This window comes from Camelus bactrianus, chromosome 6 (genome assembly GCF_048773025.1).
Source record: "Camelus bactrianus isolate YW-2024 breed Bactrian camel chromosome 6, ASM4877302v1, whole genome shotgun sequence".
Classification (NCBI taxonomy): domain Eukaryota; kingdom Metazoa; phylum Chordata; class Mammalia; order Artiodactyla; family Camelidae; genus Camelus; species Camelus bactrianus.
The window spans coordinates 8,850,437-8,873,539 of record NC_133544.1 but is presented as its reverse complement, the minus strand read 5'-3'; the positions used below and the strand labels follow the sequence as shown (position 1 = coordinate 8,873,539).

Below are 23,103 nucleotides of genomic sequence, written 5' to 3'. Positions count from 1 at the left end.
AATACAGGGCGATTCCACCCACAGGTGCACAGAAAAGGGCTCTGCTTCAAGGGCAACAGCGACTTTGAACCAAAAGGCAAATTATTTTCTTTGCAAACTCCCCGCTGCTCCGGGGGAACATTCCAGGCCGAGCAGGCCGGCATCAGGTTACCGAGACGCTTACGGAAATGTTATTCCTGTTAACGCGAGGCAGAAACGCGAGGCCTGAACAAAACAGCCCCTGATAGATGGACTCGCAAAATTTCCAGTTACCAGCCCCGACCGTGGCCAAGACTTGCTTTGGGGTTGAAGCTGGAGAATAATTTCCATTGACAGTGTCTGTAAGCGCCTCAGCACGGCGGCGGCGGCAGCAGCAGCAGCGAACGGGCCCTTGGCTGGCGTCCATCCTGCGAGGTGGCAGGAGGAAGAATTGAACCCACTCCAGTACAAACACTCCTCGGGGCCCCAGACGTTCCGTGGGCTTCATGGGCTTGGTATGGCCAAGTAAACAGCACCCCCAGGGGTTTCTTCATGATCTAACTCCTTCGGTAAATTAAGGAATTTTTCCAGAAGCCAGAGACTCAGTAAATATTTCTGACAGCCTTCAAATTGCAGTTAAGCCCACTTCCCCAAGGAGTCCCTGGGTTTCCTTTACATGAAAGGTTGCTCTTGAAAATCTCAAGGCTGGAAACACGGCTGTTAATTTTGCCCTGTTTATTGGCCATCAGTTTCAGGTGCTATCTGATTTATCCTGAGAGTGGGTGCTGCCCACCTGTCCCAAAAACGAGACAGAAGCATGGCCAAGGAGAAAATTCTGGATGCGATAAATGCTAACAGAAGTTCGTCTGGGGGGGTAAGCATGGGTGTCTGCTATTTGCTCTCTGTACTTTTCTGTATTTATTTTTTAATTAAAAAAAAAAAGAGAAAGAAATACACCATGGCTAAACTCTGTCCACCAGGAGGAATTTGCAGCCACCCTGACACACATCAGGCATTAATTTAGGAGTTCAGTGAACTCGGGTTTCGGGAACGGTTTTCCTTTTTTTCCAAAAATAACACTTCGCTTTATGAGCACTGCCGAAAATGCACCACGAGTCAAAACAACTGGCAAATGATTTACAATGCTTCATCCGTGATGTATACAGTCTTTCCCCGAAGAGTTCAGGCACCTCCTGGGTCGAGTGTGACCCATTCTACAGGTGGGGAGTGGAGGTGTGGGTGGTCAGGTGTCTGCTTGGGAAATATTTCAGGCCTCAAGTTTACACTACGCGAATCCGAATTTCGGTCAAGAGCTCCACTTCCTAAAAACCACATTTATTTTCTCTGCTTTCTAATCACTTCAGTGATTTCCTCTAAGAACCTTTCTTTGGGGTTAACTCTAAGGGCGGTCAATAGTTACTCTTGCACCTTTTAAGAGGAGAGGAGAAATGAAAATACACACACTTCAACTCACTGAAGTGGGGTACTTGAACACTACCAGCTTTAAAAAGAAATGAGACTCCTGGCTCGGTCTCAGAGAACCAGATAGTGACATTTAAGAAGATGTGAAGTGAGTAAAATGAATCCTGGTAAGCCAGCTTTCTTATGAAGAGAAAAATAATCTCTCCTCCCCCTAGCCACAGGCAATTTAGAATGTTCTCAGTCTGGGGGTGAACCTAGGGGTGAGGAGGGTTTGAATTTCTGTTTATTTATCCACTTCCCGTCCTGTCCCTCCTCTGCTGCTCTTCCTTGTGTCTGCTTCTCAGGAGCAGCTGGTTCAGCTGCTTTCGTTTTAAGAGAAGCCTGCAGACAAAATGCGGTTTAAAACTGCCTGCCCAGAGAATGTTAGAGAAAAAAAAGTGGGGGGGGGGGGCAGGGAGAAGAGGGGCCCCTAAGTTGGATTCGCAGGGGAAGCCAGGGAAGCCATGTAACGCGTCTCAAAGCTTCTGCTTCCTCATCTGTAACAGGATGGGGTAGGGGCAAATGATGGGGCTTGCCTTGAGGACTAGAGGAGAGCTGTGATGCCCTCAGCAGGGTGCCCGATGCACCCAAAGGGGCAGGTAACACTGTTGATCACTAGCAGCATTGGATGATTAGCCAGGGAGTCTGGCTTTGGTAAAAAATGTCAGAAGGTCTTGCTTAAATCAACCCAAATATCTATAAATGGCTCTTAATGAGAGCCTCCCTGACCCCCAGACTGGAAGTCAAGATACCTACCCCTGACCTCGTGTTTGGGCTGCTCAACAATGAACATCTTCCAGCTTTTGCTATTGACTCCTTCCCCAGCTAGAGGGATGACCCCACGGGGACAGAACCGTGTCTTACTTACCTTTGTGGTACCAGCACTAAGCTTGATCTAGGCAACAAGAATGTACTCAGCAGACATTCAAATGAATGAATGAAAAACAACAACACAGCAACACAGAGCCCCCACTTCTCCTCACCGCCCTGCTCAACTGTGCACTCAGTCACGGAGGAATCTATCCCTTAACATGAACCCAATGCCCCGCTTACCTTCTCCAGATGTAAATTTATCCATCGAGTAAAAGTCCTCTTCTGCACAGTCTCCCTCTCAACTGTAAACAAAGAAATGCCATTAGCTGGGTGAAAAGAACTGCCTGCAAAATCCCACCCTCCTCTTCCCAAGGGGAGAGTCTAAGGAACTTGCATAGGATGGAGAGCTCCGAAGGTCCCATGTATGGAGGGAGCCCTCCCTGGAAGGGAGTTGGCAAGCGGAAGAGGGGTGGCAAGGTTCCACCTAGATTCCATTTTCTCCAGCCCAAGCCTGAGTATCTTAAATAGATTAAATCCCCACAAATTCAGAAACACAGAACGAAATGTTCTACACAAGCTAATGGGAGCGTTTGGGCAGTGGATGCTCCAGCTTGAGGAGTGCCAGTGGGAAGATGCAAGTTCAAAGCACAAGGTGATGGTGCTGCACACCTGCCTGGCAGTAGTGATGGGTCAGAGTTGCTGGGATGGAGGAGAGACTGGGTAAGGCGGATGGGAGGTCAGTGACTAGGTACTGGGAAGGGATTTTGGAGTGTGTGGGGAAAAGGATTTGCTAGTCCTGGCTTGGACTCTTAGCTCTGTCACCTCCCAGCTTTGTGCCCTTGGGCCAATCATCAGTCCCCTTGCCTGATCTGCCCCATGAAGAATAAGGAGTGGCTCACTTCAGGTGGCAGTAAGATACCTGCCATCCTGTAGGTCAAGCCCAACACAGTTCTGTTACAATGGCTCCTCATTTTTTTTCTTTGTAGCTATTATCTTTAGAGCCAGGGAATACTTTGCACCCTCCAGGAGGGAAGAGTTCTGCAGAGCCCCAGGGAGCAGGGAGGACGCCAACCAGACACAGATCCTGTCTCCCAGGGGACAGCATTTCCCAAACAAGTTTCTTAGGCAAGACCTTTCCTTGTCAAGGGTTATTGCCATCTCTCTATCCAGCACTAAATGTCTCCTGGACACTTTGTTTCCATTAATCTTTAAACCTGACACTGCCTGCAAAGGAGAAACTATTATATTACAGATGAACAAAATGGGGCTCAGAGAGGTACCACATTTGACCCAGGCATCAGCTGGAGGGAGACAGAGGTGGGCATCACCCCCAGGTCTGCCAGCCCCTCATCAGCCAGCATCCTGGGAATGGAAAGGCTTGGGTTTGAATTCTAGCTCTTCAGATAGTTCTGACAAAAAGGCATCTGCAGTAGTGATAATGATTTAAAAAAATATTTATTGAGTACTTGCCATGCTGCAGGTACCCAACTCTGCACTTTACATGCATTCACTTTTAATTCTTCCTACAATCCTCAGAGGGAGGGGTTCTTATACCTTCAGATGGGAAAACTGGGGCACTTGCCCAGCATCACAGTTAGTAAGGGTATTGTTCCCATTTTACAGGTGAATAAACTGAGGATCAAAGAGCTAGTAAGCCACAAACGTGGGACTTGGAACTAGATTCTGTGCTTTTCCTGCTTCTTCTCGAGGGCTCTTAGGCATCAGCTGGCTTGGCGCCCTGGGACCCGGAGGGAGTTCCCGCAATGGGTGGTGATGCCCGTGCCTGGGTCTGGGTGCTCCGTGGACCGCAGCCCCCGCAGCTCAAGCCGCTGTGCCTCTCAGGAAGCTTCCTGGAAATGTCGGAGCCAGATGACTCTTAAATGACTAAGTTCTGGATTTCAACATATTGGAAGAACATATCACATCTGCTTAAAACCATTTCACTTTTCTTTAGCAATAAGAAAATGAGAGGCCATTTATCTCCTGGCAGAGGAAAAAAAAGGCTATGGTTTTCTGTAACAACTGTGGTTCTTTTTTCCTCTCAGCCTCGTTATTAGGTAGATAGTGATGCCCATAAATCAAATTTTAATATTGTGCCTTTCAGTCTTTTTAATTGAAGAGCCAGCAGACAATAATTATGCACTTAGGTCCTTTTTATTTTTTTTCATTGTCCTCTTTTTCTGTAAGGGAAGGTCACTGGCTAGTAGGCATAAGGATTAGATATCTAATTCCAGTAAAATGTGTTTCGTGGGTGGAGAGAGGTGAGGAAAGGGAAAGAAGCTGATACAAACGAGGCAGGGAGGGGGCACTGGCTGGGGGCCACAAGTCACAGAGTCTCAGAACTTTCCAGAAGACGGAGAGACCTTTCTGCCTCTGCCGCTTTTTCCATACGATGGGTCTTCCCCGTTTAGGGTCTGTCCCACTGTTGATGGAACTTGGGCTATTTCCGGTTTTTCACCGTGTTGAGCAGCACAGCAACCAGCAACCTCGCACAAGCGCCCTGGCATGTGGTTCTCTGCACAAACGTGTGAACGTATTTCTTACGCTTGACGACTAACAGTGGAAGTGCTGGGGCTTAGTAGCAGGCACATTTAAAAGTTTAATAGCTACTTCCAAACTGCCCTCCCCAAAGGCTGTCCCAGTTTATACCTTCACCCCCACCTGTCTTTAAACAAGTTTATGGGGACTGTAAAGTATTTACACACACATTCAAACACTCAGGCTGGTTTCTCCATATGGCTTCAGAGAGAGCAAAGTCTGTCTCCTGCAACAGAAGTGCATTCAGCGAAAGCCTGCGAGAACCCGGCTTAGGCTGCTAGTGGAACTGTGTGGAGGGGTGTGAATGAGGAAGTGGGAGTCTGTCTATATACGCCTCATCTATCCGTCCATCCACTCACCCTTCCACCCACCCATCATTCCACCCATCCATCCACCCAGCTGACACTTATTCAGCGATTACCACTTGCTGGGAACTACGCCCGACCCTGTCGGCAAAATCAAAATGAAGAATTAAGCATTCATGGAATCTGTACTCTAAGAATTCACAGCCAAGTAGGAGAGAGAAAACATGGATGCCCCAGGCACCTAAGCAAGGAGAAATCAATTAGAAATTTCCAGGGCCGGCTGATGGGATGGGAAAGGTGATCTCGGAGTCCGTGGGCAACTCCTCCGGGGCCCCTCAGAGGATCCCCTGTTAGAAGTGTGACACACGGGGGACCCCGCGGGGGACCCTGAAAGGCGAAGACAGCATTACAGCCCCACCCTGCTCCACAACCAACCTCTGGGTGGCTTCATTTCCATTCCAGCCAAGGCCAGTGGGTGAATCTGGGCACAAATCAACTTCGAGAGCAGAGCAGAACCATGGGAGGGCAAGGCGAGGTCTGAAGATACTAGGGGATCCCGTGAGACTAGACCACAAATAGCAGATGAGTTCCAAACTGAAATAGAGTATGGAGACCCTGTTTTCTGGATCTGAAACTGGGACACGTCGCTCAATACACTGGAGAGAAACAGTGCGAGAACTTCGCCTGCCCCAGAACACCCACCTGAGAGCCACACGCCCTTAAACCGTTAGCTGTGCGACCTTGGGCAAGTTCAGAACTTTCAAAACACCTCTGCCTCAGTCTCCCCTCTGCAGAATGAGGATAACTGTGCCTCCCTTGCAGGAATCCTGGGATCCGCCTGAAAGGCATCCTCAACGGCTGTCCCAGAAGGGCCACCTCCCCTGGCCCGTCGGCACACCGCGTGCCCTTGGGTATTTTGCGTCTGGTGTCTCGACATGCAGGTCTGACCCCTTTCACGGCTTCTCCATTTCCAAATACCCACCCCCACCCCGCCGGCCGTTTCTACTTCTGGTCTGCCAAGACTATAAACTTTATATAGTTTCCATAAATCCAACGGCCCCTTTTTTCCACGGCACCTATCACGTTGTAAAGGCGTAGGAAACCATTGCTCGGGAAGGGTCTGGCCTTCTCATGGAGGGTTTGAGGGGCCCGATGTGGGTTTACTGGGCAACATCAGAGTAATAACAGTGCTGTAAAATCACCATCCCGGCTCGGCCCGGCCCGGCTGGCCAGGGTGCCCGAGCGCCGGGCAGCGTGGAGGAGCAGGAGGGGCTTGGCAGGCCCGGGACTCCGGGGACCCAAAGGGAGGCCCAGCCTCCTGGCTCAACGCCATTGTCCCACATTCCCAGGCATGACTTGGGCCCCGGCTTTGCCAAGAACAGACAATTTGAAAATGGGAGGTGTGACATTCCTTCCTCCTCACTGGCAGGCTCAGGACCTGGAGGCCACAGAGAGAGGGATACTGGCTCGGGAAGTTAAAAATCAATTTGTTTACACTTGTGGCCTTCTGGCCGTAAGTCCACATTTCCCTCAAACCTACTTCCTAGACAATATTTCCTGCGATACTTCTGCCCTTCCCGCCTATGGGAAAGGCTTGATGGCTCTATCTGTTGATGGAAATATATGCTCATTATAAAAAATTAAAACGATATAGGAAAGCATAGAGAAATAGATCTAAAATCTCTTGAAATCTCATTGCACCCAGAGATCATCACTATTGACATTTTAACAACCATCCACCTAGAACCACACACACACACACACACACACACACACAGGCTCAGAGTTCACACCTGTAGGTGCTCATGTGCACGACTCCAACACGATCAGCTAACAATATGGCATTTCTCAAAGTGTGGCCCACGGATCCCTAATGCCAAAAACTTCTGGAGTGCCAGTTAAAAAGCTAACTCCTGACCACCTCCTGACTCCCACTCTCTGGGGCCGGGGCCTGGGAATCTGAATTGAACCAGCTTGGGGCTGACAACAGTACAGGGCTGGAGAACCCGGGTCTTACTGGGAAGAGAGACAAGTGACAGACTCCTTGGTCACCTTGGGCAGAAGAGAGAAGGTGACGGGGCGTCACCTGGTGTAGGAGGAAAGATCCAGTGTTCTGGAGCCAGGCCCTTGGGCTCCCGCAGACCCTAAGATGGGGGCGCAGATACCACCCGGGGCTCGCTGTGACTGTTAGGTGCAGCACTGCCTACTGGCACCGACGACAAATAAGTCCTGTTCTTTCCTTCCTTGTCCGAATGGCTCTGCCTGGTGATGCTTTAGTCGCTAAATTCACACAGTTGCTCTGAATCCGAGCTCACCCAGGAGGACCGCGGAGCAGAACGCCCACTGGGGAGGTTCATTCTTTGATGGCCATCCTGATGGGTCAGCAAGGAGCACGCGTTTCTAGCTGCAGGGGCGCTGCCCAGGCGGGAGGAGGGAGGCAGCTGGGGCCTCATCCCTAGGAGCTGGAAGACCCGATCCCAGGGCGGGCACAACGTGAGGGCTGAACAAACGCAGCTGTTGTCCTTGCTAAGCTCTGGTGAGATGCTGAACTTTTCTGAGGTTGAGTTTCTTTTCTGTACACTAGAGACAATGCCTCCCTCAACCAGAAGAGATGATGATGGTTCTGTGTGTGTGTGTGTGGGGGGGGGGACAGGGACACAGAGGAGCCCAGTAAACAGACTCATCCCTTCTTATAATTCGTGGCGCCTCAGGGACATACACGTGGGCCCTACAGACCCCCTTTCTGTAGGGATGGGGTGTGGCTACCCTGGCAACAGCTGGTGGTGTCTCCCCATCTCCAGTGGTGGGGTCACCGAGGGCAAAGGCTCCCCCGATCCCCGTCCAGGAAGGTAGGGCAGGCAGGGTGGCAGGAGGTGCCACACTTAAGGTTTACTCCTGTTTTGTGCAGGGGGCAAGACCCTGGCACCCGTCGACTCCCATGCCCCAGGCCTCGTTTGCTGCGAAGCACGGTCCTGAACAGAGGGCCATCTCAGCTCTAGGAAAGCCACAGCCCCTGCTGGGGACAACCTCGAGGGGTTCCTCTGATAGCAACCTGGTCCACACATCTCTTGCCCAATCTTGTACTGAGTGACCTCCTGAGAAGTTTACCTACACTTTCCCAAGCTTGGTCTGAGCTGACCTCCTCCACTGTCTGGGATGCCCATTCCCCTCCCTTGCCAAATACTCTTTTTTTTTCCTCCATGGCTCAGACCCTCTCTCATTCTCAGTGCCTCCCTGGCTCCCTTCAGCCATGCCACCTCACCCCTCTCTCTGAAGAGCTGGGGATCTTCAACCCGGGATGCAGACGCCTCTCTCTCCTGGCCACACAGCCACCAGACCACACAGGGGCCCCCGCTGCCCCGCGGACAGTGCACAGAGAAGCCAGCCCTCGGGTGGCCCCCGCCTGCCCCTGCCTCCCTCCAAGCCTGCAGGACCCCCAGGAGCCCGCAGCCGCCCCGAGAAGAGGCCGGGCCCCCGCTCCGTGGTTTTACTCCTTTGCCCGTCTTTCAACACCTCCCAGAAACACAACCTCATTACATGGCCCCATGCTGGTTCACTTGAGAAATAAAACTCAGAAACAAATTAAACGGCAATTTCTTTTTAAATAGGAGAGGAGCCAGGCTTCAGGAATACCAGGCCAACGGCCTTTGGTTCCGACTCCTGGGGACCACGTCCCCCCATCGGCTCTGGCAGTATTAAAGCCAAGGCCTCCATGTGGTTTGCACCAGTGGTGATTTTGCATTTAATTTCCTTTGTTTTTCCTCCCCCAGTGTTTGCTCTGACCCAAGTCTCTTTTATCGAGATTTCGGTAATAAAATGCAAAACCCTCCTTGGGACCACAAGCCGAGCCGCATGCAACTGCTACAAGTAAGTGTGCAGCAAAGTGGCAGAGAGCTGGCGGGGCCCTCTCACCCTCTCTCTGGCTCCTCCGCTGCCTTCGCCTCTGTCCCTTGTGCAGCCGGGGATGCCCCAATGGGCACCTGGACCAAGAGTGAGTACCTGCTCCAGCCGGCGCAAACCAGTGGTCTCCCCAGTATGCACCGGTAGAGACTCAAATAAAACGGCCAAGCTCATTCGAATGGGGGACTTAAATCCGATTCTCTCACATGTCCCAGAGGCCACCAATTAACATACCACGTCCTGCCCCGCCAAGCCCCTGCTTCTCAGCTGCTCCAAAACACATAACCCTTGGGCTCCAAAGAGCTAGTCCCAATTACACACCAAATTAAGTTTTAAGCTATAGATGTATGTATGCACATACAGGGTCGGTGTCTGTAAGTAAAATAGAAAAATAAACCCACTCTAGTTTTTTCTGTGAGTGATTCTGTCTAATCTCAGTGCTCAACCTCAGTCCACCTTGATTTACGACAGATGACGCCAGCCAGCCATAAAAACCGAGCTTAGGAAAAGGAATTTTAACATCCATCCAGATGGGGAGACCAGGTGACATGACCAAGCCAGGCCGACTGGCCAGACGTGTCCAGCTGAAACAGAGACGGGGACTTGGGTCATGCTAGACAGATCATTCACACACCCATCCAGGAAGCAGAGGCATTGGTGCCTAAACTAAACCGTGGAAAATAAGATGTGGACCCCGTCCTTAGGGGCTTCCTTTGCTAGGTCCCACAAGGAAGGATGGAGAGAGGGAGAGAGGGAGATGGAGGGGCGGAAAGTAGGAAGGAAGGGAAACAAGATAGAAACATATTCTCTTCACATCCATAGAGACTCACTTCATGGACCCCTCATCCTGTGATTCCTGGGGGACCACAAATTTTGGTGGTTTTTTTTTTAATACCAGAGTTTTTGCAAAAGTATCCTGGTGTCTGAATACTGATGTGAGTAACTTCTAAAGCAGTGTTTTCCAAGTCACATTCTGCAGAGTACTAGTTCTAAGAGGCCTCTCACAAGAGGAGTGTGATAAATCTGGGAAGTAGCTCATTCTCTGTTTCCACTCATGACTATGATTAGTATTTTCAAGGCTCTGATAAGTCCTGCAATGAAGACATTTGTTTAACTTGGTCTAAATCAAGCTCCTTTGAAGCCAGATCCCTCCTCTGCATAAAACTGATCACAGATATCAGAGTCTACAAGATCCTTGTAGAGCCTCACAGCCAGTAAACTAGGCAGCCACACTGCCTGGGACAGAGATCAATCACCATGTGTGTTTGCCAAAACCTGTTATATTTCCCAGCTTCCTTTGCAGGTGGTGGGGGCCTCACGGCTGCGTTCCGGCTGACAGAATGTGGGTAGCAGGCCACTTTCAGACAAGGCCTGGACAATCCTCCATGCCTTGTGACCACTACACGGGGGCGATGCCAAAGATGTAGAGGAGGACGGAGTCGCAGGAGGGAAGGAGTCTGGACTCCCAAGTGCCCCTGGGGACAAGTACCGCCTGATGAGGGACACCACTGCTGAACTGTTGAGTGGTGAGAAACACACCCTCTTGAGTAAAGCCACAGTCATTTGCGGGATGCTATTACAGCAGCTGCCCACCCTGGCTTACGCCTGTCTTAAGTGAGAAGCAGCCCCTAACCCTGTGCAAAGGAGGGAGGGGTCAAGGGAAGAGGGCAACATTTTTGCAGGCACAGTGAAGAGACCCTGCACCTGCCTCTGAGTTCTCACAACCTCGACTGGCGAGCGATGGTGCTTGCCGTGCCGACGAGGAAAGTCTCAGAGAAGGACAATGACCTGCCCCGGTCGGAACAGCCGAAGGAAGAGTTGAGTCTGGTGACAGTGAGCCAGGACCCTCTCCACAGCACCACGCTGGGCTGCTTGGACCCTTCGAAACCAACATCTTATTCAAGAACCTTCATGAAGAATCTGCTCCCTGCCCAGGTGCTCAACTGCAGAATAAAAGTTGACCTGGTGTTTTGTCCCCAGAGTTAAACAGTCCTAATAAGAGTTAGCTTGACTTTTGGGGTTCTTCTATTTTTAAAAAAGGAGATTAAAACACTCAACTGCATACAAATGCCCTTGATTAGCATTTTTGAGCACATCTGTCTTTAACAAAGCCCCACACTCACCTTTCAAATACTAATGCTTTTATGTACATGCAAAGGCCAATCAGTCGCGAGATTCTCTAGAATTAGGGTGACCAACTGTCCCCGTGTGCCCTGGACTGAGTGGGGGATCTCAGCAGACACAGGACTTTCAGGGCTAAAGCTGGGACGGTTCCAGGCAAACCAGGATGAGCTGGTCATTCTAGGCAGCAGACGCTGGGAGGGGACAGCACTGGGAGGGGCAGAAGGCCCCAACGACCACATGGGAGGAAAAGACAGTGTAAGGCAAGGTGGTTAATATCTACTTTAAATGCCAGGGACAGAACAAACCCTGAAATTCCCATTTACAAATTTTACCTGCCAATGCAAAGGGACACCAGCGTGAATTTAAATTCCTACCCTGAGCAGGAGAGGTAACACTGGAAGCTATGATGGGGAAAGGCAAGAGGTGTCACATTCTTCTGGAGCTGGAAGTGTCACCAACATTTCATGTTAATTATTAGCCTGAGAACTGAGAGGCTGCCAGTGGGACAAATCTGAATGCTGCACACACCATGGCTCCTTTCTGAAATGCATTTGTTTGAAGACAGACAAAAGCCATCTACATACACAGACCATCCAAATGTACACATCCGTGCACATCCGTGTGCGTGCATGCCTGAGTCTGTATCCACACACACACACGCGCACACACACACACACAACCTCAAGGTCATGTGGACAGGTGCCTTCAACCTTCTTCAGGGACTTTAATCTCCCAAGGTCACTGGAGGGATTCTGTCATTGCAGGTCTCTTATATGCCACCAGCCACAAGGGTTCAGACCTCAAGGGCCTCACTCTGACACAGAGGTCAAGGTCATTGCCACTGGGTAGAGACCCTGTAGGATGGCAAAGTCCAGTTTTGTAATCTTGAAAAATCCGTGGAGACTAGACCCGTGATTCTCAACCCTAGCTGCACAGGACAGCCGCCTGGGGAAACTCGAAAAAAAAGCGATGCCTGGGCTCCACTCCAGGTTAACTGAAGCTGAATCCTGGGGGGCGGGGCCCAGGCATCTGCATTTTTAAAGCTCCCTAGGTGATCCTGACACTGCACCAGGGCTGAAAACCACTGCTCCAGGCCAGGAGTTGGCAAATTTTTCTTGTCAAGGGCCAGACAGTGAATGTTTTGGACTTCGCGGGCCATATGGTCTCTGGGAACGAGTCCACTCGGTGGCCGTGGTGGAAAGCAGCCTTGGCTGTCCAGAAATGGGCATGGCTGGGCTCCACTAAAAACTCTCTTTATAGGAACAGGTGGTGGCGCCCGTTTGCCAAGCCCTGCTCTAGACTTCACGAGCCCCACTGCCTGATTCCAGCAGCCATTCTCCATCTTGCTGGTGGCCATTACCATCACGGCCCAACTTTTAAAAGTCAGTTTGGGGCTTCTGGAGCAAGAGGCTGTTTGCATTCTGTTTACTGCTTAAGGAAAGCAAAGAGCAGTGGTGGGGTGGATGGGGCAGAAGGTGTGTGGGGAATAAAAGCAGCAGAAAAACCGAGTGTCTGGTCCATGCAAGTCAGAGAAATCCACTTGGATTTTCTCCTCCCATCCCTGAAACCAGTTAGAAAAATCAGTTGGGCAACCAGACTTTTAAGGAAATCTTGCCTTTGTTTTCTGTCTTCAGCAACTGGCCTTTTGCAAACCAGGTCTTATCACTGAGCCTCTCCCTCCTCACCCCCTGCTAAATGTCCACTTTGTCTAAAGACTCCAAGGGAGCTCGGAGAAGAAAAACAACCCCAAGCCATCAACCCTTTTCCTTCTTCTTTTGAAAAGTTTAAATGGAAACAGGTAAGAAAAAACTACACACAGCTACTCGTAGGTAAAATTTCTCAGTAGATTACATTTTGTTCAAGGAGAGTCGTCTTCTCCCCCATTTTCTCGGCACCACAAGGAACCCAGAATTATCCTGTCCACCAGGGCACTCAGCAGTCCACTGTTCTGGTTGGAGAGGCCCTTAAATACCCAAAGTAGCTTCTCATCCAACACTGCCGTCAAGGTATTCATACAGTCCACTTGAATGCCTCCCAGGACGAGGTGCTCACTACCTCTCTGAAATCAGGCTTCCATGATCTCCAAGCTTGCCTTGAGGAAAAGAGAAAAGTTCCATGGGTACCACAGTTAGGAGTTAGAGGATGACAGGTTTTGGTCTGACATCAGAAAGTGAGGCCATTCAGAGCTGACCAATGGAGAATGGGATACCTGGAGAGATCAGATATTGCCTGTTCTTCAAACCTTAACATTTTAGAGAAAAACTAAAAACACACAGATACTCTGCGATTCTGGCTAGAACGCCCTAGTGAATGTCTTTTTCAGGCTGCCAGAAAATCTGTTGGAAGAAGGTTTTGCTATCTCTTTAAAAAACTGCAGTAATTCCTCCAACCAGAAATGCTATGAAAATGAATCCTTGTCACAGGTTGGTCAAGGGTGAATTTTTACTTGAAAATAAACCTGTACATTTATTTAGATGAAAACACACTAATCCACTAACAGAAAGGACATCCTATCACCAACAGATTCTTGATCAGGTTCTTAGTACAAAGGGGCAGAGGCCACTGCAAATGCTGAGGTTTTCCCCTTCGGGGGCAACAAGGAATCTCATAACCAGTTCAATTTCCTTTTTCACTTTGCTGTCAGGAAATTCACCATTAAACTTGAAGCCCAAGTTTAACGATGAGTGGAACTGTGGCCTGCATGTCTAGATACAAATTTTCCACTGGACTTCAATTTTTACAAAAATATTACAGTTGTCCCTCAGTATCTGTGGGGGATTGATTTCAGGACCTCCATGGATAACAAAATCTGGGGATGCTCAAGGCCCGTATATAAAACAGTGTCATATTTGCATCTAACTTAGACACATCTTCCCATATACTTTAAATCATCTCTAAATTACTTATAAGACCTAATTAATGTAAATGCATTGTACATGCAATGTAACCACAGATAACACATATTCAAAAATTTTTTTCCATAAAGTTTCAAAAAACACAACTTAAATAGTTGCCCCCATGGCAAATTCAAGTTTTGCTTTTTGAAACTTTTTGGAAATTTTTCTTTTTTCTTGGAATATGTGTTACCTCTGGTTAGTTGAATCCATGGATGCAGAACCCAGAAACAAAGGGTCACCTGATTTTGATACAGATTCTTTTGCTTATAAACTTCTCAACTTTATTTTGTGGATCATGTAAACTATACTAAATGTTTTTGTTCAAGAAAGGAAGGTATAATAAATGAATGAACAGACACATAAATGAGTAAATCGGTAAGTAAACAGAGTGATCTGTACATGGTTGCTACCCGCCCCCTGCCCATGCCCGGTGTGTAAGTATAGATGCTTATTGAATGAATGCATGAATGAACGGAAAGCCCCCCTACCAGTCTGCCCATTGCATCTGGCCTCCCAAACCACCACGCCCATCCTGATGCGGCCTGGATCACTCACTTCCCAGCTGTGACCCTCATCTCTAATCTGTCCATCTAATCTCACCATTTGTTGGTGGCTCTAGGAACAAAAACTAGGTCTTCTCTCTTTTTTGTTCCCTTTTTTGCTTATGGTTTTGCTCGGGCTGTTGATGTGAGCTACAGCCTCAGGTAGAATCCACGGGACTGAACCGAGAGAGCCTGGATGAAGATACCCAGGAATCAGTATGGGACCAGCTCTGCGGTGCGCTGGCCCGAGGGGCTTGAGACCGCCCGTCTCTGGAGGGACAGACCACCATGGCTCTGTCAGTGGGAGCTGGATCTGGAGCCTTCCCAGGCCAGCATCTTCTCCGCCCAGGTTCAGGTCCCAAGGAACAAGCCTGACTGCATGAGGACCATCACCTGCACACAGTTCCCAGGGGCCACGTTGGGCCTGGGTTTGGCATCTTGGCACTTGGCTTAAATGAACAGCCAGTTGAGATGCTGTGTGTATAGAACACAAACTTATGGTTACCAAAGGGGAAGAGGGGGAGGGATAAACTGGGGATTTGGGATTAACAGATACACACGACTATATATAAAATAGATAAACAACAAGGACCTGCTGTAGAGCACAGGGAACTAATTCAATATTGTGTAATAACCTATAATGGAAAAGAATCTGAAAAAGAATACATATGTGTATACCTGGATCACTTTGCTGTGCACCTGAAACACTGTAAATCAACTATATTTTAATTAAAAAAAAAACCCTAGTGTGTGTAAAACCACACCACTGTCACAGACAAATTTAAAAAAGTTTTTATATTCAAAAAAATAAAAAAGATGATGGTTCCAACTGCCCTTTGGGCAGGAAAGGGGTGCCGTGCCATGTGACACTGCCATGTATGACCTAATTGTTACGACTCCTAAGAGCTTTTGGTGTCTGTTTTTTGTTGCTAAAGCGTCCATGTTTTTTCAGCTCACTACATGCCCCGGGCTGTGCATGCCTCATCTCTTTTATCTGACCCACAACCCTGGGGGACAGGTACTGTCACTGTGGTGTGCACCCCAGAGTGCTCTGCTGGGCACCCTCTTGTATGAGGATGTCCGCCCCAACCCTGGGCCATTGATCCAGGAGGTAAAGGCAGTGGGACCTGGAAGCCAATGAAATGGCCACTGGACCCAAGTCGGGCTTGAGCACCTTCTTGGGAATTGAGGATGCATCTGATTCCAGCCTCCATCTGACTGGTCCCTTGAATGGAGTGGGTGACACAGGGGCCATTGGCTGCCACGCAGACTGGAGAGCAGGAAGATCAATCAGGAAGAGAGAGAGAGACACGGAGATGAGAGATGGGATGGGGAAGATGGAGGCGGAGGGCACAGAGGAAAGTTGTGTTCTGGCTCATTCCTGAGGCCCTGCTACCCCCACCCTGGCCTTTGGATTTGGTGGGACCCCTGTACTTCCCTTACAGCAAAGAAATGTTTAGCTTCATCATGCTCTCCTGGGTTTCTGCTGGTTACAATTAAAAGCAGCCTCATTAATTTCTTCAACAAGCAAACTGCAAATTCAAAGGGAGAGATGAATGGAAACCTATAGACTAAGAAAGGCCTAACAGACACCAACCAATGGCAATCGATGGCCATTAGTTGGAGCCAGCATCAAGTAAATCGTTTTAAAGATAAAACAATTGTATTCTGAGAGTTCAAAGACAAAACTAAAATAAATTCTTAGAAAATTATAAAATACCAAAATTAGGGCAAGAAGAAATAGGGAATTTAACTAAACCAATAAGTGTTAAAAAAAAAAAAAAAAACCTAAACAGCCAACAGTCCTTCACTCGAACGTTCCTGATTCCCATTTCACAGATGCACTAACCAAGGCAGGGATGAGTTTGGTTACCCATGTGGTAAGTAACAGAGCCAGGTTTTACACCTAGGTCTGGCCCCAATGCCTGTGTCCCGCCCAGCACAACAGTACCGTCTCCCGACCCCAACCCTGACCCGGACGCCAGACACTGCAGCCACTCACAGACTTCCCAGGAAACCAAGACGGAACTCATTAGCAGAACTATTCTGAGTCCTTCCAATTTAGGTCACTACCTCCTGCAACGCCCGGTGCCACCTTGGAGGGTCTCTCTGCAGGGGGATGTGGATTTTCCGAGCTTGTGTTATTTGTGATTTCATGTATTTCAGTCACTTCTCCCAGACCAAACCACAACTTCTGCGAGGGACGAAACCTATCTTCAAAGTCTAAAATCTATAAGAGGGCTTCCTCATGGACACAGACCTGAGAGTGGAAAGAGCTGGGACAGGAGGCTACAAACTTTATTATAAGCTTGTCTATGCATTGAATTTTTAATGATGTACTTACGTTTGATAGCAATTTTAAGTTTTACTTAAAAAAAATGCTATGTACTCAACCCTGTGCATAGTGAAATCTTTTTTTTTTATCTTTTGTCCTCAATACCCTTGGGGGAAATGTTTACAAATGGAATAACTGACAAAAGAATTTTCTGTTTGTAAAATTAATAGATACTTATAACAGAAAAAAAACGGAAAATACAATAGAAAGAAAAGTCACGTGGATTAAATTATTCTAAGACAAGCTTATTTCCGTCCATTCTTCTTCTTTCTACATGTTTTTTATTCTTGCTTGCTTGTCTTAATGTAAGTTTAACCATATTATATATGCAATGTGGTATTCTGAATGGTGGGTACTGCTGGTTGCCTGCCCAAGATCTTTTCTCACCTTTCCTGAATGGTGGTAGTAGTAGTAGTCATTATTATTAGAATAATTAAAAAAAAGTTTTATTGAAGTACAGTCAATTACAATGTGTCAATTTCTGGTGTACAGCACAATGTCCCGGTCATGCATATACATACATATTAGAATAATTATTATTGTCATCAGTCTTGCTCCTTTTCCATCACTATATATTGGCTGTGTTGGCAGAGGGGGCAAATAATTTGTCTGTGAGTTTATAGGTACAAGGAACCAGGCAGACACGTTCAGACCTAACAGGTAATTGGCACAGCTTCTCAAGAGCCTGGATTTTGAGCTCTGGTTCAATCGGTGAAACTGACTTTTCCATACAGGAACATTCATATGAGTTCTGATACAGAAAGAAGGTATGTGTGTGGTGGGTAGCTAACGGGGTGAACTGTAGCAGATGCTGCTGGTTGCCCCCCACCCCCAATATCCATCCTTCCCTTCTTCTCAGCTTACAAAATCCTAAGTTTCAGTCAGCAATCTCTCTAGTTTATTTTTTTAAGGAGAAGTGACTTGTTATTGACCACCTCTTTTTGGGGGGAGGGGGCTAATTAGGTTTTCATTTATTTATTTATTTTACTGGAGGTACTGGAGATTGAACCCAGGACCTCTTGCATGCAAAGCATGCACTCTACAGCTGCACTATACATCCCTCCCCTCTCCCAGTTTAAAAACGATCATTTCCCAGCTTTCCTTGCAGTCAGGGGGTCATGTGACAAAGCCTGGCCAATGAAGTGGGAGTGGAAGTTAGGGCGTGTGGTTTCCAGGAGTGCTCTGTAAAAGGGAGCAGAGACAGCTGGGGTTAACTTCTCCCTTAATCATCTGACTCCCAGTCATGAAGCTGTGCAGCTAGAAAACATCACAGCCGCTGCTAGGAATGACTGAACAGTGAACAGAAGTGGCTGTTTCCTTGATGGCGCCACTGCCCCAGAACTGGCCCCAAGCTGCTTATCTCCAGGCTTCACTGAATGAGATAAATCCTATTTGATGAAGTCACGGTAAGTTGGGTTTTTGTTACTTGCAGCTCAACACAATCTTAACTAATAAAATACTCGTCCTCTTGTATATAATATGACAAACCATCATAAAGTCTTCAAAGCTTCCTCAACCACATCCCTATCGTTGGATAGTTAGACCAGTTCCAAATTGTTTTGCCTGCTATAAATACTTCCGTAATAAGGACATTTATGCATCAGCACCTGTGGGCCTTGACATTTCTACAGCACTTTAAAATCTGCAAAACTCTTTCACCTCCATTCTTTCCTAAAGCCGGGGGGGAAATGATTCAGGATAGGGTGGCTCGGTGGCCAAAATCTAGGCAATGAACTTTCCAAGATGTCCTTTCTCTCCTTTACGTTTACCCCCCACATCTAAGTTCAGTTCATAAAGCCATCCAGCTTCAGTAAACAGTGGCTGCTGAGTCCAAGCGAGAAATAAAGAACAATGACAAATTGTGAAGGGCTAGGGACGTGTCATCCAGGCTAAAACCCTGCAGATGAACCCTACTGGAGGTCACCTGTGAAGCCAGGAAGCCTGTCTCTAACCACAGGGCGCAAAGAACAAATGACTGCAACAGATTAAGGCATAAGCCAGGGCTCGCGCATACTGTATATTGCTGGGGGCCTCTGCACAGCACGGGGGGATCGGACCAAAGCCTCAGGGATGACAGCCAATGCTTGTGAGTGTTGGAGTGGGCTGGTGGTGGAGCAGCAGGGAGACTGGGAAGGGCGGGTATCAGACAAGGTGGCAAAGACTGCGAGATCTTGAAAAGGCATCAGGAGAGGGCTGGTTCTTAACGACTGTACAGGAAATCTGCTCCAGGGACCACCTGGAACCAAACCTCACCCCCTCTAACCTTGAGGTTTCCTAAGGCACTTTTTATTTCCCATGTGGTCTATGCAACTGGCGTCTGCACACAGCCATCCCACCTGGGGGGGGGCACTGAAGGGCCAAAGACGAAGTCCATCTTCTTAGTAGATGACGGTGGTGATGATAAAACCGCCCCCTGCCATCTCGTGTCCTGGAACAGTTTGGTGCCTCTGCCCCTGATGTTAGTTTTGTGGATGGGGTCCAATCATCCTGGCTGTGAAGTGAATCCTGTATCCTCACTGACCAACCCTATAAAATCAGAGATGTAGTCAGAGACTCATCTCCTAGTCAAGTTGTCTTTGCACTCTCTTAAACGCATTTGTTCCCTAAGTGTCCAATCCAGAATGTCTTCAATTTTATAAATAGAACCCATTTATTATAGAACAAGGACTTGGCATCTTGGCATTAAAATCACAAAGGTCCTCTCACCCTCGATTGTGAAAACTGGGAACCTGTATGAAGGTCTGGGCTCCGGGCTGGGCACTTGTGAGGTGGGTGTCAGTGTCTCTATTTTACAGATGAGGAAACTGAGGCTCAGAGAGGCGAGGGAATTTTGTGTTCAGGATCACACAGGGGGAAAAAATGGAATTCTAAGTGTCTTAAGCAAATGTGCTCTAGTTCATGGAGCGAGCGGCGTCCCAGAAAGAACGGTCAGGTCTTTGCTGGTGAGCGGCCCCCTCCTCCCTCTGTTCGATCGCTTCTTTCATAAGGAGCAGCTGGAACCCTTCCGGGCCTGGTGGTTTTCGGAGACACATTCCTTTACTTTTGCTTATTCTCTAAGCTGCAGGCCAGGTTCTAAACTCAGGCCCAAGGGCCGGAGCCAGACCTCGGGGCTCTTCACGCAGGGAAGCGTTTTCTGCCCTCGGCCCCTGCAGCGGGGAAGGATTAGCAGGCAAAGCCCAACTTGATTGAAAAATAACTTCCCTCCAGGCCGCTTTATGGCTCTGTATCTCTTCCTTCCAGCTCTGGTGGAGTCTGGCCCCAAGACCGGGGGACTCAGGGTGGTCCTTCCTTCTCTAAGGCGCCGGAAATTACCAAAGGAGCTCCGGAGGGGTGCTGAGTTGGGCAGCAACTTATTAATGTTTTTCAAAAGTTTAAAAATGCATTAAAAATGCAGCCAACAGGAAGGGCCCAAAGTATTCTGGTTCCGCCATGGACCAGCTCTGTGCTGCTGGGTGTGGTCCTCCCCATCTCGGTCCCCATCTGTAAAGTGGGGGGACATCCACGGCACCGTGGGGTTGGCGTGAGGATGCAGAGAGAGCAGGTGTTTACAGAGGGCTTAGAACTTGGCATGTGGCAGTGAGGGCAGATGGGACAGCCCCAGTCCTGTGACCCAAGGAGCACTTTTATAGTCACCAGGCCAGTCAAAGTTGGTTCCTGCCATCACTTCCGAATAGCACAGAATCCTGCCTTGGCCAAAGAGAGGTCTGGCCTTTTTGGCCCTTGGCTTCTGGGAGGTGACCTATGCCACCCAGTAGGAGTGTATCTGTTTAGGGCAGGGGCTGACTATGCCGGGGAGACCAACCAGGGGACCTGGGGTGGGAGCTGGGGGGCCCACCGTACCAGTGGGTCTGGAGACCGACTGCAACCACACGAGCAATCCATTGATCAATCGATCGTGCCCAACTGTGGGCACCGAGGCTTGTGTGAGCTTCCCTAGTGGGTGACGTATGTGTGTCCTGTCACAGATCAGTGCCAGGAGGGTAATGCGAGTGTAACTGCTTTCAGTGAGCTCTGGGCTTTTCTAATGAATTATGAAACCTGAGAGGGGCTGGGGGAACCCCTCAAACTTGCAATTAGTGTCAGAAAGGAGGGTGAACTCCAGGCAACTTACCTGACACAAACTCTCCTAAGTGTCCTATCTGCTGTGGCCCCCAGTCACCCAAACTGGGAAAACCTAAGTGGCGTGTGTTTCAGAGGCAATCTCGTGGGCACCTTGGCTTACACGGCTGTAAAATGGGACCCACGGTGCCTACCTCTCCAGGTTGTGCGCTGCCCGGGGTCTCAAAGGATTCGCAAAGCCGGAGCACTGTGCACTCAGCCCCACTATGCCCGGGGAACGGGGTCGGCGTGGGGGTGAGCCAGGCCCATCCTCAGAAGGAGCGCCCACTCACGTGGAAAATGCCATTTCATACATTTTTCATCACAATTACAAATAGGGATCAAGTCTCGCCTACCTGCTGGGAGAAGTAGGAGAGTGTCACCTAACTGGCCTGGTCATGTCCCAGTCACCTGGGATTCTCATTAACATGACTTCCGAGGCCCAGGCCCTGACGCACAGGACCCAGATGCTGACAGAGGAGCCGGGAAATCTGCCTGTTTACACCCTGCTGTGGGCTGACGCTCTCACGGGCGGATTTGAGAACTGCTGTTGAGATTGAAAGGGCCTGGGTTTCTGCCTCTGGCAGGACTGCTGCTGGGCCAACCTCGGGTTCTGGGCCTCAGTTTTTCCATCTCTGCAATGGGGATGGCGATCACAGGTGTCCTTTCTCACTCAGGGTACCGCTGTGATGATGCCTTGCTTGAGACAGGCCCGGCCCAGGGACCCAGGAGCCAGAGCCCACCCTGAGGAGGAGCAGCTTACAGCAGGACAGCTGGTTCTACTACAAGGCTGGTTAGAAAACACACATCAGTGCCAACGCCATGGGTGCATTAGGGAACACTTTGAGCAGGACGTGAATTTTACATTTGCTGATGTGCAATTTCATCTTCACACACAGGTGGACACAGAAAGCTGCACCCAGCTGATCGGAGCTACTGAGCCACACAGGAACACACAAAACACACACGCCCACTCGTATGTGCGCACAAGCACCTACCAGCTGCCTTGGACCACTGCGCATGTTCTAAGCCACACCACCCACATCTAACGTTACAACCTGCTATGGGCTGACTTGTGTCCCCCGACCCCAAATTTATATATTGAAGTCCTAACCCCCAGCACCTCAGAATGGGACTGATTTGGAGACAGGGTCCTTAGGGAGGTGATTCAGTTAAAGTGAGGCCTGCAGGGTGGGCCCTGCTCCAATCTGACTGGTGTCCTTATAAGAGATTTGGACACACAGACAGAGGCCAGTGGGGCGCACAGAGGGGAAGACCCAGTGAGGACACAGGGAGAAGGCGGCTGTCTGAGAAGTAGAAAGAGGCCTCACCAGACACGGAATCTGCCAGCACCTAGATCTCAGACTTCCAGCCTCCGGAACAGTGAGAAATAAATCTCCATTGTTTGCAAGTCACCCAGGCTGTGACATTGTATTCCATCAGCTTGGACTTACTGAGACACGCCCCCCAGCCTTCTTTTCCCTCCTCCCCATTTTTTTTTTTATAGTGGGATGATTTTTAGGAGCACATACGTCATGTTCCAGCAGAACCGACACCACTCTGAGCACTTCATCTAAATGAATTATTTTAATTGAAATTCTTTTAACCCTAGGAGGCAGGGACCATGATTACCTCTGTTTTTACAAGTGAGGAAACTGCAGTACAGAGAGGTTAAGTAACTTGCTTTTGGTCACACAGCTGGAAGGGGACAGAACTGTAATTTGGGCCTGAATAGTCAGGCTCCAGAGCGCTGGTTTTGAACCACAGGATGTACCGTGGTTACCTGGATGGACACCGAGGAACACTGCCCCCACACCTTCCTCCCAGCGGGCACCCTTCACTGAGTCCCCACCACTGAGTCCCCGCCACCCACTCCTCTGCGCCGCCGGGTCAGGAAGGACTTCACAGAATTCCCCACATCATTTGAAATCCACTTCTGTTGAGAAAAGAGCACAATCTGATCAGGCTCATGAATCTTGCCTGAGAAAATTGCAACCAGTGGCTTTGTGATTCAGCAGATAGTTGCCTGGCTTAACACTTCCGTAAAGAAAAATGCTTTCTTTGCAAACTCAGTTGTTCCCTGGGAACAGCACACCCCTCACCTGCTGTGCCCACGGGAGGACACCTGCCAT

At 49.1% G+C, this 23,103-nt stretch overlaps 1 protein-coding gene across 3 annotated transcripts in view; it reads right to left on the bottom strand.

The window, feature by feature from the left end:
* Window positions 1–23,103, bottom strand: part of CLMN (calmin) — a 113,056-nt gene that overhangs the window by 36,295 nt on the left and 53,658 nt on the right. For all 3 annotated transcript variants that reach the window (XM_045505676.2, XM_010968750.3, XM_074365073.1), the window contains exon 2: window positions 2,473–2,534. In XM_045505676.2, coding sequence (XP_045361632.2) covers window positions 2,473–2,534 — 62 coding nt within the window. The remainder of the gene's footprint in view (window positions 1–2,472; window positions 2,535–23,103) is intronic.